General features: G+C 43.2%; 1 protein-coding gene and 1 pseudogene across 1 annotated transcript in view; both read right to left on the bottom strand.

Annotated features, from left to right (window-relative positions):
• LOC124798944 (uncharacterized oxidoreductase YjmC-like) overlaps positions 1-15,409 on the bottom strand; it is a 218,943-nt gene extending 203,534 nt beyond the window's left edge. The window contains exon 1 of the mRNA XM_047262478.1: positions 15,199-15,409. Within this exon, the coding sequence (XP_047118434.1) occupies positions 15,199-15,409 (211 nt within the window). The remainder of the gene's footprint in view (positions 1-15,198) is intronic.
• Positions 15,410-16,386: 977 nt separating this feature from the next.
• On the bottom strand, positions 16,387-16,504 carry LOC124799769 (annotated as a pseudogene).
• Between the last annotated feature and the right edge of the window lie 2,814 nt (positions 16,505-19,318).

The raw sequence follows: 19,318 nt of genomic DNA, 5'->3' as shown, positions 1-19,318 counted from the left end.
AAGCTGCATGGGCAGCTGTACCTCTACACGCCATCCAAGCTCTGTTTGATTCTATGCCCAGGTGTATCAAGGCCGTTATTACGGCCAGAGGTGGTTTTTCTGGGTACTGATTTCTCAGGATCTATGCACCCAAATTGCGTGAAAATATAATCAAATGTCAGTTTATCATCTGCATTTGTTTTTGGTGTAGCCATTTTAATGGCCAGTAGTGTAGTTACAAGTTCAGATAACGATAATGGAGGTGGATAGCGATTACTTATCCTTGTCTCCAAATCCGATCACAAAAGCTCAAAATATTAAGATCTGTTGACTGTGATCGTCGGGGGACACTGCCTTGCCCTTGGGGAACAAACAATGCACAATGGGATGAACCTGATCAGCCAAAATGGCCACATAATCCTTGGAAGTAATGTGGCATTGCAGAGTAACCATGAGGCCCATGGAATACCACAGTATGGCTGTCCATATCATCATCCCCGCCATGTTTCACTCTTTCGACGTAAATTCGACTGCTGCAAACGTCGTCGAACTGTTCGTGCAGATGGTTGTTGTCTTGCAAACGTCCCCATCTTTTGACTAAGGGATCGAGACGTGGCTGCACGATCCGTTGCAGTCATGTGGATAAGATGCCTGTCATCTCGACTGCTAGTGATACGAGGCCGTTGGCGTTCCGTGTTACCTTCTGAACCCACCGATTCCATATTCTGCTAACAGTCATTGGATCTTGACAAACGCGTGCAGCAATGTCACGATACGATAAACCGCAATCGCGATAGGTTACAATCTGACCTTGATCAAAGTTGGAAACGTGATGGTACACATTTCTGCTCCTTATACGAGGCATCACAACAACGTTTCACCAGACAACGCCGGTCAACTGCTGTTTGTGTATGAGAAATCGGTTGGAAACTTTCCTCATGTCAGCATGTTGTAGGTGTCGCCACCGTCGCCAACCTTGTGTGAATGCTCTGAAAAGCTAATCATTTGCGTATCACAGCATCTTCCGGTCGGTTAAATTTCGCGTCTGTAGCACGTCATCTTCGTGGTGTAGCAATTTTAATTGCCAGTAGTGTACTTTGCTCCCCCCCCCCCACCCCCCCCCCACCCCATGAACCATGGACCTTGCCGTTGGTGGGGAGGCTTGCGTGCCTCAGCGATACAGATGGCCGTACTGTATGTAGGTGCAACCACAACGGAGGGGCATCTGTTGAGAGGCCAGACAAACGTGTGGTTCCTGAAGAGGGGCAGCAGCCTTTTCAGTAGTTGCAGGGGCACCAATCTGGATGATTGACTGATCTGGCCTTGTAACACTAACCGAAACGGTCTTGCTGTGCCTGCACTGTGAACGGCTGAAAGCAAGGGGAAACTACAGCTGTAACTTTTCCCGAGGGCATGCAGCTTTACTGTATGGTTAAATGATGATGGCGTCCTCTTGGGTAAAATATTCCGGAGGTAAAGTAGTCCCCCATTCGGATCTCCGGTCGGGGACTATTCAGGAGGACGTAGTTATCAGGAGAAAGAAAACTGGCGTTCTACGGATCGGAGCGTGGAATTTCAGATCCCTTAATCGGGCATGTAGGTTAGAAATTTTAAAAAAGGAAATGGATAGGGCTGGCCGGAGTGGCCGCGCGGTTATAGGCGCTACAGTCTGGAACCGCGTGACTGCTACGGTCGCAGGTTCGAATCCTGCCTGGGGCATGGGTGTGTGTGATGTCCTTAGGTTAGTTAGGTTTAAGTAGTTCTAAGTTCTAGGGCGCTGATGACCACATTAGTTAAGTCCCATAGTGCTCAGAGCCATTTGAACCACTTTTGAAATGGATAGGTTAAAGTTAGATATAGTGGGAAGTAGTGAAGTTCGGTGGCAGGAGGAACAAGATTTCTGGTCAGGTGAATACAGGGTTATAAATACAAAATCAAATTGAGGTAATGCAGGAGTAGGTTTAATAATGAATAAAAAAATAGCTACTACAAACAGCATAGTGAACGCATTATTGTGGCCAAGATAGACACGAAGCCCATGCCTACTACAGTAGTACAATTTTATATGTCAACTAGCTCTGCAGATGATGAAGAAATTCGTGAAATGTATGATGAGCTAAAAGAAATTATTCAGGTAGTGAAGGGAGACGAAAATATGAATTCGAGAGTAGGAAAAAGGAGAGAAGGAAACATAGTAGGTGAATATGGATCGGGTTAAGAAATGAAAGAGGAAGCCGTCTGGTAGAATTTTGGACAGAGCATAACCTAATCATAGCTAACACTTGGTTCAAGAATCATAAAAGAGGGTTGTATACATGGAAGAATCCTGGAGATACTAAAAGGTATCAGATAGATTATATAATGGTAAGACAGAGACTCAGGAACCATGTTTTAAATTGTAAGACTTTGCAGGGGCAGATGTGGACTCTGACCACAATCTACTGGTTATGAACTGTAGATTAAAACTGAAGAAACTGCAGAAAGGTGGGAATTTAAGGAGATGGGACCTGGATAAACTGACTAAACCAGAGGTTGTACAGAGTTTCAGAGAGAGCATAAAGGAACAATTGACAGGAATGGGGGAAAGAAATACAGTAGAAGAAGAATGGGTAGCTTTGAGGGATGAAGTAGTGAAAGCAGCAGAGGATCAAGTAGGTAGAAAGACGAGGCTTAGTAGAAATTCTTGGGTAACAGAAGAAATATTGAATTTGATTGATGAAAAGAGAAAATATAAAAATGCAGTAAATGAAAGAGGCATAAAGGAATACAAACGTCTCAAAAATGAGATCGACAGGAAGTGCAAAATGGCGAAGCAGGGATGGCTTGAGGACAAATGTAAGGATGTAGAGGTTTATCTCACTAGGGGCAAGATAGATACTGCCTACAGGAAAATTAAAGAGACCTTTGGAGAAAAGAGAGCCACTTGTATGAATATCAAGAGCTCAGATGGTAACCCAGTTCTAAGCAAAGAAGGGAAAGCAGAAAGGTGGAAGGAGTATATAGAGGGTCGATACAAGGGCGATGTACTTCAGGACAATATTATAGAAATGGAAGAGGAGGTAGATGAAGAGGAAATGTGAGATATATTACTGCGTGAATAGTTTGACAGAGCACTGAAGGACCTGAGTCGAAACAAGGCCCCGGGAGTAGACGACATTCCATTAGAACTACTGACGGCCTTGGGAGAGCCAGTCCTGACAAAATTCTACCATCTGGTGAGCAAGATGTATGAGACAGGCGAAATACCCTCAGACTTCAAGAAGAATATAATAACTCCAATCCCAAAGAAAGCAGGTGTTGACAGATGTGAAAATTATCGAACTATCAGTTTAATAAGTCACAGCTGCAAAATACTAACGCGTATTCTTTACAGACGAATGGAAAAATTGGTAAAGCCGACCTCGGGGAAGATCAGTTTGGATTCCGTAGAAATGTTGGAACACGCGAGGCAATATTGAGCTTACGACTTATCTTAGAAGCTCGATTAAGGAAAGCCAAACCTACGTTTCTAGCATTTGTAGACTTAGAGAAGGCTTTTGACAATGTTGAGTGGAATACCCTCTTTCAAATTCTGAAGGTGGCAGGGGTAAAATACAGGGAGCGAAAGGCTATCTACAATTTGTACACAAAGCAGATGGCAGTTATAAGAGTAGAGGGGCACGAAAGGGAAGCAGTGGTTGGGAAGGGAGTGAGACAGGGTTGTAGCCTCTCCCCGATGTTATTCAATCTGTATATTGAGCAAGCAGTAAAAGATACAAAAGAAAAATTTGGTGTAGGTATTAAAATCCATGGAGAAGAAATAAAAACTTTGAGGTTTGCCGATGACATTGTAATTCTGTCAGAGACAGAAAAGGACTTGGAAGAGCAGTTGAACGGAATGGACAGTGTCTTGAAAGGAGGATATAAGATGAACATCAACAAAAGCGAAACGAGGATAATGGAATGTAGTCGAATTAAGTCGCGTGATGCTGAGGGAATTAGATTAGGAAATGAGACACTTAAAGTAGTAAATGAGTTTTGCTATTTGGGGAGCAAAATAACTGATGATGGTCGAAGTAGAGAGGATATAAAATGTAGACTGGCAATGGCAAGAAAAGCGTTTCTGAAGAAGAGAAATTTGTTAACATCGAGTATAGATTTAAGTGTCAGGAAGTCGTTTCTGAAAGTATTTGTATGTAGTGTAGCCATGTATGGAAGTGAAACATGGACGATAAATAGTTTGGACAAGAAGAGAATAGAAGCTTTCGAAATGTGGTGCTACAGAAGAATGCTGAAGATTAGATGGGTAGATAACATAACTAATGATGAGGTATTGAATAGAATTGGGGAGGAATTTGTGGCACAACTTGACAAGAAGAAGGGACTGGTTGGTAGGACATGTGCTGAGGCATCAGGGGATCACAAATTTAGCATTGGAGGGCAGTGTGGAGGGTAAAAATCGTAGAGGGACACCAAGAGATGAATACACTAATCAGATTCAGAAGGATGTAGGTTGCAGTAGGTACTGGGAGATGAAGAAGCTTGCACAGGATAGAGTAGCATGGAGAGCTGCATCAAACCAGTCTCAGGACTGAAGACCACAACAACAACAGTGTACTTTGCAGGAAGAATGGTACAAGATCCCCTTGAAAACCAGCAGGTCCCTTATTTCCTCTATTTATCCATCCCAAGCCGAGTGGAAGTTTTTTTTATGCCAACTTAGTTTTAAGCATGGAAATATGTTGTGTTTTTATAATGTCTTGTTTCTGTCCACCCCCTGTACATTCCACAGTACATACCATTATGCAAGTTAACATGGTGGAAGGATGTGTGTGTGTGTGTGTGTGTGTGTGTGTGTGTGTGTGTGTGTGTGTGTGTGTGTTTGTGTGCAGTCTGTATCCTGTGCTAAAAATTATTTTTAATAGTATACGTGTAACAACGGCTTCATCAGCAATATAGCAAGAGCAAATGTAGAACAACATCCGTCAGACTGTAAGTAATAAAAGATACTTTCTGCGAAAGTTGCATAGTTCATAGCTGTCTTGACTTACATGTACAATAACAGAGTACTCGTAAGTTGAAATTGAGGCATCCAAATGAAACTACAAAGTGTGTCCCAGGAGGAATGGTAAATATTCAAGGATGTGACAGGAACGATCATTTAAACCAAAAAACTTCAGATGGACGTGTGTCCTGTTCCGAATGGTTTCCAAGGTAGAACACATTTAATGGACATTATTATTTACGAGGATCGTCCACAAAGTAAGTTCCGTTTCTATTTCTATCCGGGCATGCGTGGCAGTTACTCTGACTCAAGGAGAAGACATGTACGCCATTTTCAGGTCGTTGCTGCCGACGTGTGCTTTGTAGTGCTTCTTTATAATGTCAGCCGTAATTGAAAATGCCGCCGCCTGTGAAATCAGATCTGTGATTCGTTTTCTAAATGCAAAAAAGTTAAACCAAACGAAATTCATCGGCAAATCTGCAAGGTTTACGGACAAAATGCTATGAGTGATTCAATGGTTAGAAGATGGGTCAGACTGTTCAATGAAGGTCGTGATCAAGTGCACAATGAGGAACGAAGTGTACGCCCGTCTGTGGTTACTGATGAACTAGTTCACACAACTGAAGAGAAGCACAACCATAAGTTTACACTTAGTGCCCTTGCTGTGGAAGTTCCTATAATCTCATGATCACTAATTCATGAAATTGTTACTAAAAACTTTGCTCAAGTTGGGTACACAAAATTTTTACTGAACAACACAAAAAACAACGGATGGGCAGTGCACTTCAGTTTTTGGCACGCTACAATGAAGAAGGCGATGGTTTTCTTTCTCGGATAGTCAAGGGGGATGAAACCTGGGTATAATACGTCACCCCTGAAACAAAACGGCAATCAGTGGAATGGAGGCACACTTCATCCCCAACAAAGGTTAAGCCTAAGCAAATATTGACGCCTCGAAAAGTCATGTGCACCGATTTTTTTGGGACAGAAAAGGCATTTTGCTGACTGTTTTCTTACTACGAGACCAAACAATCAATGCACATGGTTACTGCGAGACCATTAAGAAATTGCGCCGCGCAATACAAAGCAAGCGCCGAGGATTACTGTCAAAAGGTGTTTTTTCCACGATAATGCCCGACCTCACACGGCGAATGTGAGCAAACAACTCTTACGTTTGATCATCCTCCATACAGCCAGCCCGGACCTCGCTCTTTGCGATTTTCACTTCTTCTTACACCTAAAATCTGTCCTTGGTGGTCAACACTTGAACGATGATGACGAGCTGAAAAAATATGTTACCACATGGTTGAATACACAGGCAGTAACCTTCTATGAAGAATGCATACAAAAACTTGTTCCAAGCAATGACAAGTGCCTACAAAATTTCGGGAGCTATGTAGAAAAGTATTTTAACAGTTGCAGATTTTTGTACAATAAATATTTTTTCTGTATCTGTACACGTTTGTTTTATATAACCAAACGGAACTTCCTTTGTGGGCATACCTTGTATTATATGTGTTATTCAATAAATTGTCCGGTTTACACATGTACAACAGTTAGTAAACATTGCAACATATGTTTTACAAAGCAACGATTGAAAAATATTTACTTTAATACATTCATACGTCATACACGTCACATTGTAGCTGTTGTAGAGTGCATAATAAATGTTCGAATCTCCATTTATCAGCTTCAGTGCATTTGTACACTGTTAGGAGAACATAACGTATTGCTTGTCCGAATGCATCTGCACGTTCCCTAATGAGGGCAGCAGCATCCATGATGAGACAGAGTAGTTAATCTCGCGTATTCACGTTTTCGTTCGTACGTCTGAGACTTCATCCAACCCCATAAACAAAAATCTAATGGCGCAAGTTCTGAAGATCTTGGTGGCTAATTAATTGTACTACCACGACCATTTCAGTGATTAGGGTAAGTGCGGTTGAGATGTTCCCTCACACTTCTGGTAGAATACGGAGGAACTCCGTCGCGCAGGAGGTACACGTGGCCAAAGAACGTCCTCAAGGTTTTCCACAAAGAAATTTTCCTAAAACATTTAACCCTGTCTCATCACTCGATCTCCTAAAACAACTGGAACAATCTACATGTTACCGATAATGTCGCACGAAAGACTAATCGAAAAACGAACACGGAAATTGATTTCCACTGTAGCGCGTGGACTTTTCTGTGCCCATCGATGATTATTACGGGTATTTTTGATTCCATTCCGTTTAAAAGAGGATTCATCAGTGTTAATCTTAATGGAAGCAACGGATAATTGTCATTTAACCAATGACAAAATTCAGTGCCATTGCCGCCATTGTAAAGCTTGTGGACATACTACACGTGAAATGTGTACAAATTTACCGCATGTAATGTTAGCCACACACGTGTTCGTGGACACCGATGCGTGCAGAAAGTCGCCGTGTGCTGCTTATTGTAGGTCTAGGCTACGCCATTTCAACAATGTGTTGCTGTTCCTGCACAAGTTGAACTACACGTTCGGAAGAAAAAAGGGAACCTGAACGGAAACGTGTTTCACGCAATGTGCTGAAAACTCTGGTAAACACTTTATGATCTTGAATTCGAAGTATCGGAAAGCGCCGACGTGGAGGGACCGTTATCATCGCAGAAGCCATAAATATGCATCAGATCTGCATAGGCTACTATCTGTTAATGAAATCGTGTGACATTTTAGCAAGTGCGAGTACAAACACAGTTAACCGATTTTTCTCTCTCACACACTCTCAATTCTTTGCAATACTTCACTCACAACACACGACGAACAACTGCGTATTCAACAGGCTACATTAATGGCAAAAAGACATCTTGCGCAAAAGAAGTTGAAAGCAACAAGACAGGTTGGCCCTGAATAACACTCCAAAGAGGATGGGTGGGTAAAATACATAGAGCGTGCCACTACCCCAAAAACAAATGTACATTAAACGAGTTTTATCTGAGAAACCTTTCGGAACAGGACATAAATACACATGAAGCTATTTTTGCTTCAAATGAGCGTTCTTGTCATATGCCTGAATAATGACCATACCTCCTAGAATACCTTGTATACGTGTTTCAGGCCGCTGATGATGCCTTAATAAAGCGAGGATAAACGCGTCTGGTTGAACAAATATTGCCTTCTTCACTTGCATACAGATGAGCCTAGCGTAAAATCCCTTAATATAACAACGCAAGAATCGGTGATTTCCTTTTAGCAATCGACACCACAGTAGCTTGCTATCTAGGCGAGCAATAGTGACGTGCACTTTAAATCAGGTCTAATTGCATGGGACATTTCCAGTTCTCTTGGTTGCTGCGTTAAGGGACGCGGAAATGGAAATTTATGAGCAGCAGATAGTGAGAGAATTCAACACAATTCTACATCTATCACCTTACTCCTCAAGCCACTGCACAAGGTACGGACGGAGCTGCATACTTTCTACGGTTGCTACAGTTGGAGTCTGGAACTATGGCGGTCGAGTTATGCTTGTTCTGCGCACGTACGTAACATATTCTCCAACAGCCAATGAGTGTTCAGTAGTGTTCTGTGCACTCTGCTGGGAATGCCATAGTGAGTATTACACGTGTACGTCTTGAGTTATCTAGTGAAGTTTTATTCCATTTGCTGTGAGTTGTCAGTAATGTTGGTGGTAAGCGACACATTCTACATTCATGCTCATAAATTAAGGATAATGCTGATACATGGTGAAACAACGCTCTGGTGGGTGATTTGCGGTTTTAAATCGGCTCGCGGTATGACCATACGGTGCATTTGACCTGCGGTCGTCGCACTGTGGCGCTGGCAGCAGTCCACATACGCAGAGGTGTGTTGGTGCATGTCAGAGTGGGTGCAGCGAGTAAGTGTGCAGCCGGTTTCAGACGTGCTAATGGTGACTGTGTGATGAAAATGGCTCAAAGAACACATATTGATGACGTTATGAGGGGTAGAATACTAGGGCGACTGGAGGCTGGTCAAACACAGCAAGTCGTACCACGGGCCCTCCCTGTGCCACAAAGTGTGATCTCAAGATTATGGCAACGATTCCAGCAGACAGGAAACGTGTCCAGGCGCTACAGTACGCGACGTCCACAGTGTACACCACCACAAGAAGACCGATATCTCACCATCAGTGCCCGCAGATGGCCACAGAGTACTGCAGGTAGCCTTGCTCGCAGCCACTGGAACAGTTGTCTCCAGACACACAATCTACAGACGACTGAACAGGCATGGTTTATTCGCCCGGAGACCTGCAAGGTGCATTCCACTGACCCCTGGTCACAGGAGAGCCCGTAAAGCCTGGTGTCAAGAACACAGTATATGGTCATTGGAACAGTGGTCCCAGGTTATGTTCACGGACGAGTAAAGGTATAGTCTGAACAGTGATTCTCGCCGGGTTTTCATCTGGCGTGAGACAGGAACCAGATACCAACCCCATAATGTCCTTGAAAGGGACCTGTATGGAGGTCGTGGTTTGATGGTGTAGGGTGGGATTATGATTGGTGCACGTACACCCCTGCATGTCTTTGACAGAGGCACTGTAACAGGTCAGGTGTATCAGGACGTCATTTTCCACCAGTATGTCCGCCTTTTCAGGGGTGCAGTGGGTCCCACCTTCCTCCTGATGGATGATAACACACGACCCCACGGAGCTGCCATCCTGGAGGAGTACCTTGAAACAAAGATATCAGGCGAATGGAGTGGCCTGCCTGTTCTCCAGACCTAAACCCCATGGAGCACGTCTGGGATGCTCTCGGTCGACGTATCGCTGCATGTCTTCAAACCCCTACGACACTTCAGGAGCTCCGACAGGCAATGGTGCAAGAATGGGAGGCTATACCCCAGCAGCTGCTCGACCACCTGATCCAGAGTATGCCAACTCGTTGTGCGGCCTTTGTACGTGTGCATGGTGATCATATCGCATATTGATATCGGGGTACATGCGCAGGAAACAGTGGCGTTTTGTAGCTCATGTGTTTCGGGACGGTTTTCTCAACTTATCACCAATACCGTGGACTTATAGATCTGTCTCATGTATGATCCCTATGTGCCTATGCTATTAGCGCCAGTTTTGTGTAGTGCCACGTTGTGTGGCCCCACATTCTGCAATTATCCTTATTTATGAGCATGAGTGTAGTTATACGTTAAACGTTAACAGCCGTCTGACGAACGTGTCCGTTCGGAACCGGTCAGCAAATACACACATTAATGTGACCACCGCCTATGTTCGACGTCTACAGAGGGCATTGACAGAGGGCAGGTGGCAGCACCAGCAGAGGAGGAATATAAAGCATGTCAGGAAGATGCGGAAAATATTGCAGTCGTTGTAGTAATCTGAAAACAGCGCGATTCATTTTACGCCCGAAAGGGCACGATCGCTGGCTTTTGGATCAAGGGTGAAAGGATTACTGAAACGGTTAAGTTTGTAAACTGCAGCCGTGGTTAAAGTACTGCATACCATTCACGGCCAATTGGCGTTATCGAAAATTGGCGTCAAGGCAAGTGTGCCATTGATGACAGGTGAAAGACAGCTGTAGAGAAGTGTACAGGCGAACAGATGGTGCAGTTGTTGAACAAGTGACCACCCAGATGAACCAAGGGCTACGAACAAGGTCTTCTGAACGACGGTTCAGCGAACGTCGACGGCGGCGTCACATATGTAAAATTGGAATGGAATACGCTTGTATCGGGAGAAATTTCCAGAACGATGGTGCCCCGATAGGGTGTTTGAAGCAATTGTCTTTGGGAGCATGGGACATTTAAGCCTAATACTCGCAACTGGCGGAGTCCTACGACGAGAAACATGCAGGAGAAAATTCTTCACGCCGCTGATAAAAATCCTAATGTCAGCGTAAGAGAATTATCTATAGCTGTATCAGGTAATGTTTACTACGTGACTGTTTAAGAGTGCAACATGAAGACCTACCGTATCCGTACCACGGTCAGTGCATACAGGCACTATGAGTAGCTGATTGTCCTACACGACTGCACCTTTGCAAATATTAATTCAACCTGTCAACTCTAATTTTAGAGCAAATGTGTTGTTCACGGATGAGGCCCCATTTCAAAGTGGTCATATCGTAAATTTTCACAAGCCGTACCTGTGTTCTGTCGAGAATCCTCGCGCATTTGTTCATATTACACCATCAACAAAGATTCTCTGTCAACGTTTGGGCCGGCATTGTTGGTGGCTTTCTGTTGAAGCCTCGTGTTCTTCCACTCAGGCTCAATGGAGAAACTTGCCTTGCTTTCTTAGATAACACTACCTGTTCTACTAGAACATGTGAGTCTGACTACATGAGTACTTCACACGTGATGGAGCTCCTCCACGTTTCGGTGTCAATGTTCATAGGGTCCTAAGTAATAGGTTCCGTGATAGCTGTAGTGGTGCACCAATTCCTTGACCTTCACATTCTCTGGACCTAAACGCACTAGAATTTTATTTGTGGAGGCATTTCATGGCTCTTGTGTACAGAACCCCAGTATAATACGTACAGGGTCTTTGTGCCCGTATTGTGGAAGGCTGTGAAACAATATGCTAGTTTCCAGGGTAACATCAGTGCATCAGGGATACAATGTGACAACGGGTTGAAATATTTATCCTTGCTAACGGAGGGCATTTTGGACATTTCATTTAGGAAAGTGTTTCATACTGCATTGATACTTTCTTTGGGTCTAGTCAAACAGGGGATACAACGCGTCGGCTTTGACCAATGACGTCAAAATTGGCCAGAGATCATTTATTACACAGATGAAAGAGCTGACAAGAGTGTTCGGAAACAAAGGTATACGAGAGACGAAAAATATAGTTGACATATATAAAGGCCAGTAGTATTTTCATGTTAAGGATATCGCGTGTTTGTATCGTATTATTTCTCTGGCAAATGAAAGGGAAAAAATGGATGGAAAATATTGGTAGCATAGAATACATCACGTCACATGCATATGAGTTATATCTCGAACCTCATTCGAACTGTATTGCTTAAGTGCAGTACAGGATACAAGTTTGTCATACGTCGATTTCTTCGTTTTCACTAGCATTAGTGTCCTGTTGTTCAGTTGAACTATATATTCCCTGCTTCACTAAACCCTAAATGAAGCTTTCACTAACAGTCTGTTCTTACGTAGATATTAGTACTACCGATGGCAACACGAGCTACGTACATAATATTTGTATCCCATACTTCCGTTGACCTCTATATTTGTACACTGCTAACGCAAACGTGGAAATGGACTTACGTTACATTTGCAAACTGTATCTCAGCTGAACTACGCGAAGAGCCAATAGGACGACACATACACAATTTGTATCCCGTACTTCACTATGGGGTACAGTTTTTTTCCGCCTTCGATGTTAATAGTATCTCATTCTGTATTTGAGCTATATAGCTTTACACAACATTTGTATCCTGCTCTCCAGTTGACATATGTTGGTAAATTTCATCAATGTTGCATATGTCGTTCTTTCCGAATACGTAGTGTCAGTGTAAAGGCCAACTGAAGGATCGGATACAAATTTCAGTTGTGTAGGCCGTTTCGCCTTCAATATTGCTAGTACAGATCCGAAAAAATCGTACTGATACTAATGCTGGGAAACGAAAGAAGGAATACAGCTGCGAAATTTCTATTACGTACTGGACTACACGAAAACATACGTTTTCGTGTAATACAACAATGAAATACGTCAAAATAGTCAAATGCAGCAAAAGAATAAAATGGAAAAGTGAACTTACCAGATGGGAACTTCCTAAAAGAACAGAAGCTCGCCTAGAAAGACCAACAAAAATCACATACGGCGACGATATACACTTGTGAGGCGCATATCTTCGCCGCACTCACGACATCGAACAGACTCAGCAATGAGACCACGCACTTGGGAAAAACAAATCGTGGCCAACATGTCTTCGCCCGTAGCCTATCGTAAATCATCAAGGTTCATCGGAACAGATAAATCCATACCTACAAACGAAATTGAGATACTAAAAGTTGTTCTAAAATAAGAAACTAATAGTCCAGATTACCTCAATATCATAAAGAACGTTATTAAGTGCCGAATGATTAAAGAAACACACACGAGAAATGCACACGAAGAATATTTTCAGCAATATGTAGAGATCTCTTTTAAAATCACATTCAGTTATATTAATGTACAATTACAGCGCTTATCCTGAACACGGAACTGTTTTATTATCTGTGGCTCTAAGTGAAAACATTACTATCTATGAGTAATGTATGACGTCATTGGTCAAAGCCGACGGGTTGTATCCCCTGCTTCACTAGACCCCGTTCTTTCCCTGTGTCTTTCCCAAGGTTAACGTGTTGCGGAGTTGTAGAAACTGAGCTCCAAAATGGCCTACAACAGCACTGTTTCCACAAGAAATTTTAAAACACGAATAACACAAATAGAGTACATATACTAATGACTATGCTACCACAAGTGTGCAATTTTTATTCTTACCCATGTGAAATCACAAACAGGTTCTGCTACCATTGATAAAGCGTTTCCATACCCATATACATAGGACATATTTTCTTCCTCTACATGTGAGGCAAGTTTTATGAAGTTTGGCCATATCATTTTGTTATAAGTTGCATAAATCGTTTCGCCTCCAGCAGTTTGCGCTTAGCAGGTGAAAGCTTGCAAAAAGTGACAAATGTCTGAAGTTAAAAGATGATCACCTGCTATGTCGGGAAAAAATCGAAATGAACATTAACAGAAAGAGTTGCTTGTGACGTTCAGTGCGGCCCTTGTATCATTATGTATACACTACTGGCCATTAAAATTGCTACACCACGAAGATGACGTGCTACAGACGTGAAATTTAACCGACAGGAAGAAGATGCTGTGATATGCAATTGATTAGCTTTTCAGAGCATTCACACAAGGTTGGCGCCGGTGGTGACACCTACAACGTGCTGACAAGAGGAAAGTTTCCAACCGACTTCTCATACACGAACAGCAGTTGACCGGTGGTGCCTGGTGAAAGGAGGAGAAATGCGTAGCATCACGTTTCCGACTTTGTTAAAGGTCGGATTGAAGCCTATCGCGATTGCGGTTTATCGTATTGCGACATTGCTGCTCCGTTGGTCTAGATCTAATGACTTAGCAGAATATGCAATCTGTGGGTTCAGGAGGGTAATATGGAACGCCGTGCTGGATCCCAACGGCCTCGTATCACTAGCAGTCGAGATGACAGGCACCTTATCCGCATGGCTGTAACAGATCGTGCAGCCACGTCTCGATCCCAGAGTCAACAGATGGGGAAGTTTGCAAGACAACAACCATCTGCATGAACAGTTCGACGACGTTTGCAGCAGCCTAGATTATCAGCTCGGAGAGCACGGCTGCGGTCACCCTTGACACTGCATCACCGACAGGGGCGCCTGCGATGGTGTACTCAATGACGAACCTGGCTGCACGAATGGCAAAAAGTCATTTTTTTCGGATGAATCCAGGTTCTGTTTACAGCATCATGATGGTCGCATCCGTGTTTGGCGACATCGCGGTGATCGCACATTGGAAGCGTGTATTCGTCATCGCCATACTGGCGTATCACCCGGCATGATGGTATGGGCTGCCATTGGTGACACGTCTCGGTCACCTCTTGTTCACATTGACGGCACTTTGAACAGTGGACGTTACATTTCAGATGTGTTATGACCCGTGGCTCTACCCTTCATTCGATCCCTGCGGAACCCTACATTTCAGCAGGATAATGCACGACCGCATGTTGCAGGTCTTTTACGGGCCTTTCTGGGTACAGAAAATGTTCGACTGCTGCCCTGGCCAGCACATTCTCCAGATCTCTCACCAACTGAAAACGTCTGGTCAATGGTGGCCGAGCAATTGGCTCGTCACAATACGCCAGTCACTACTCTTGATGAACTGTGGTATCGTGTTGAAGCTGCATGTGCAGCTATACCTGTTCACGCCATTCAAGCTCTGTTTGACTCAATGCCCAGGCGTATCAAGGCCGTTATTACGGCCAGAGGTGGTTGTTCTGGGTACTGATTTCTCAGGATCTATGCACCCAAAATGTAATCACATGTCAGTTCTAATATAATATATTTGTCCAATGGATACTCGTTTATCATCTGCATTTCTTCTTGGCGTAGCAATTTTAATAGCCAGTAGTGTATATGTAAGTGCAACCTAGAATGGGAATAAAGTGTAAGATAGTCACGGAGTTGATCAGGATGCAGAGAGTGTAGTAAGGTATAGTGAAGAGATACTGACCGAGCCTGTTCATGCCATGGCTGAAGTGTCCCCTATAGTCGGCGGCGACTAGCACGTCTGCCTGGACGCAGGCCTTGTCTGTACAGGTACCCACAGCCTTCAAACAGTCCACGATGAAGCGGTGTACTTCCGCCACTGGCACGACGAGACCTTTCCCCGACGACTTCGCAGAGGCTACTGAAGACAGCCAGCGTCGCGTCACCACAGCCATCGCTACCTGCGGGCCTGCCAACCCTGTAGGCACAATATCACCAACCTCTGCGTCATCGCCTGCTCTCAGCACAACAAGAGAGTGGTGTATTGAATAATTGTACACCGACTTATAGCCACTAAAGATTCTGAGTCGCCGTTCATTTGTATGATGGGCTACATGACATGGAATCTTTTTGCAGTTTTACAATGTGAATAATTTCTGCAGTATCTATATTGTTACAACTTGATGAATTCGTTTCTCAAATATGCATTACTGTTTCAATACTTTCCATAGGCATTTCTTCAGGCATGCCCTGGAAAGTGTGTTGGGATCCCTGCTGTTCATGTTGCATACTAATGAGATGGCAAATAATACGAACAGCATCTTCAGACAGTAGATAGAACAGTTATCTGTAATGGAGTTCTATGTGAAAAAATCTGCACATAAATCTGTCAGATCGTGATAAGATTTAGAAGTGGTGCAAAGATTGGCAACTTGTTACATTGTATGCACATATAGAACTGTATACATACAAAACTAAGAGTGGTATCGTATGACTGAAACGTTAATGAGTCACCTCTGGAATCAGACAGCTCACGCAAATACTTGGATTTAACAGTTTACAGGGACATGAAACAGAATGCTCATGTAGGTTTGATTGCACGTAAAGCAGATGGCGAACTTCCGTTCATTGGAAGTATACTAAGAAAATGCAGTCAGTCTACAAAGGAGACCGCTTAAAAATCATTTGTGCGGCTCCCCTTAGAGTAAAAAACTAAAAAGCTAAACTCCTTCCGAACAGGCCATGAAGGCCCAAAGGTACCGACCGGCCGCCGTGTCATCCTCACCCACAGGCGTCACTGGATGCGGATATGGAGGGGCATGTGGTCAGCACACCACTCTCACAGCCGTATGTCAGTTTCCGAGACTGGAGCCCCTACTTCTCAATCAAGTAACTCCTCAGTTTGCCTCACAAGGGCTCAGTGCACCCTGCTTGCCAACAGCGCTCGGCAGACTGGATGGTCACCCATCCAAGTGCTAGCCCAGCCCGACAGCGCTTAACTTCGGTGATCTGACGGGAACCGGTGTTACCACTCCGGCAAGGTCGTTGGCCTCCCCTTAGAATATTGCTCTATAGTGTACAATCCATATCAAATAGCACTATCAGGAGAAACTGAACATATACAAAGAAGGGCAGAACGAGTGGTGACAGGTTTGTCAAACTTACAGGACAATTATTCTGTGAAAGCCTATTTACTTTTATGAACCAGTATTAACTAAATAATTTAATGTTCTGCAGCTCTCTACCTATTGCTCCTAAGGAACAGCAAAGACTATACTAATTACAGTGTACACGGAAATATTTATTCAGTCATTCTACCCTTGCTCCATACTTGTAAAGGGAAAAACCCAGGTATGTGGTACAATGTTAGGCACATTCCGCCAGGCCAGCGGTTTGCAGAGTATGGATGCAGATGTAGGGTTGCATAATGTTTTTTCAAAGAGATAATATGAAATAACATTCCAGCTGCAAGTTATTGGCAGATTAAAACTATGTGCTGGACCCAGACTCGAACTCGGGATCTTAGCCTTCCGTGGGCAAGTGCTCTACTAACTGAGCTACACAAGCACGACTAACGAGCCCTCCTCACAGCTGTAATTCTGCCAGTACTTCATCTTGCCCGCGAAAGGCAAAGGTCCCGATTTCGAGTCTCGGGCCAGCACACAGTTTCAATCTGCCAGAAAGTTTCATATCAGCGCAGGGTGAAAATTTCATTCTTTCCTGCTGCTGTTCAAATCTGACTCAAATAACAGGCTAAAATTAGAAAGCGCTCTAAGAATAAAGCATAGTGACGTAAGCAGTTACCTACCAGACTGTTTCGATGACTGCTTTCAAAGCACATAGAGTGTCAATGAAAGCACTTTGAAATATTTATAAAATTACTAATTTTCGTATCTGTGTTTTTTGTGATCTTCAGAGTGCATATTTTGCGTTGATATGCAGTTTTTTATTTTTCTTGGATTTCTTTTGATCTTATAGAATTCAAAGTGCTACTCACTCATCACTTTGCTTTCTGGTTAATACCTTGTCCTGAATGGGATCATTAACCATTGTATCCCCATCGAATCAAAACTCAACAATTATGACAGTACTAGTACTTTCTTCTGTATTTTTTTCTTTTCTTTTCTCTCATTAATACCACCTACGTAAATGTGAAATTATGTTTAACATTTTGCACATGCATATTCATATGAGTGCTACGCCCAGAGGAATTAGTATCTGGATAAACTAGGTACAGGGAGATGGCACCTGAAGGGCTGTGTGTCTTAGGAGGATAAGTAGTGGAATTTGTTGTCTTGTTTGGTTGTACGATGCATGAAAGGTAGGAATAGTTTATACAGGGTGTTACAAAAAGGTACGGCCAAACTTTCAGGAAACATTCCTCACACACAAAGAAAGAAAATATGTTATGTGGACATGTGTCCGATAAAACGCTTACTTTCCATGTTAGAGCTCATTTTATTACTTCTCTTCAAATCACATTAATCATGGAATGGAAACACACAGCAACAGAACGTACCAGCGTGACTTCAAACACTTTGTTACAGGAAATGTTCAAAATGTCCTCCGTTAGCGAGGATACATGCATCCACCCTCCGTCGCATGGAGTCCCTGATGCGCTGATGCAGTCCTGGAGAATGGCGTATTGTATCACAGCCGTCCACAATACGAGCACGAAGAGTCTCTACATTTCGTACCGGGGTTGCGTAGACAAGAGCTTTCAAATGCCCCCATAAATGAAAGTGAAGAGGGTTGAGGTCAGGAGAGCGTGGAGGCCATGGAATTGGTCCGCCTCTACCAATCCATCGGTCACCGAATCTGTTGTTGAGAAGCGTACGAACACTTTGAGTGAAATGTGCAGGAGCTCCATCGTGCATGAACCACATGTTGCGTCGTACTTGTAAAGGCACATGTTGTAGCAGCACAGGTAGAGTATCCCGTATGAAATCATGATAACGTGCTCCATTGAGCGTAGGTGGAAGAACATACTGACGAAACTAAAATGAGCTCTAACATGGAAATTAAGCGTTTCCGGACACATGTCCACATAGCATCTTTTCTTTATTTGTGTGTGAGGAATGTTTCCTGAAAGTTTGGCCGTACCTTTTTGTAACTCCCTGTATATAGGATGATAGGACTTAACTATCGATTTGGAAGAAGATGTAAACAAAGAGAAGACTATGGGAGGTCGTGTGCTAATGTTTAAAAAGAAAAAGTTTTCAGTTAATTAATGCTACAGAGCATATATATAAACTGTTACACATATTTAGAAGAAGACCACCACGGTGTAGAACGCCCTTTGTATAAATGGTGCTAAGACAGCTTTTTCGTTCAAACATAAACTGGGGTGCGACTTTGCACGACTGGAATCCGTATCAGAGTGGATTTTTAATATCAATTGCGTCCAAACATTCGCTGTTCACTGTTCTACATATATTTGATTTCCATAAACTGGTACTATACGGCGATCCAGCACCTATTGGCATCATCAAAATCATTGGCGTATCAACGATGATTTCGTGAAATTCATGGACGAAAAAACGCCGTACTGGATACAGCTACAAAGGAGACAGAGATTGCTGTGCCAGTCTACCTTTCGTATTATGATCACGTAGGAGAAGATTCCATTCATACATCTTTGGTCACCGAAAAATATTGACATGAAGAGTGACGTGAACAAAATAAACTTCGGCATGTGCAATTCAGAATATGGTTGGCAGTTCTATTGCTAGTTAAAATTTCATTAGACATTATCAATCTGTACACCAGCGTCCCACTTAATGAAACATTCCAAATTAACGCAAAAAAATCTTTGGAGATACGTTCAGTTGAGATCAGAAGCAGATGAATTTATCTCACTACTC

The sequence above is a fragment of the Schistocerca piceifrons genome, chromosome 5 (assembly GCF_021461385.2).
Source record: "Schistocerca piceifrons isolate TAMUIC-IGC-003096 chromosome 5, iqSchPice1.1, whole genome shotgun sequence".
In the NCBI taxonomy this organism is placed as follows: Eukaryota; Metazoa; Arthropoda; class Insecta; order Orthoptera; family Acrididae; genus Schistocerca; species Schistocerca piceifrons.
Note: the sequence above shows the minus strand (reverse complement) of the source record. Positions and strands in the feature narration are given on the sequence as shown.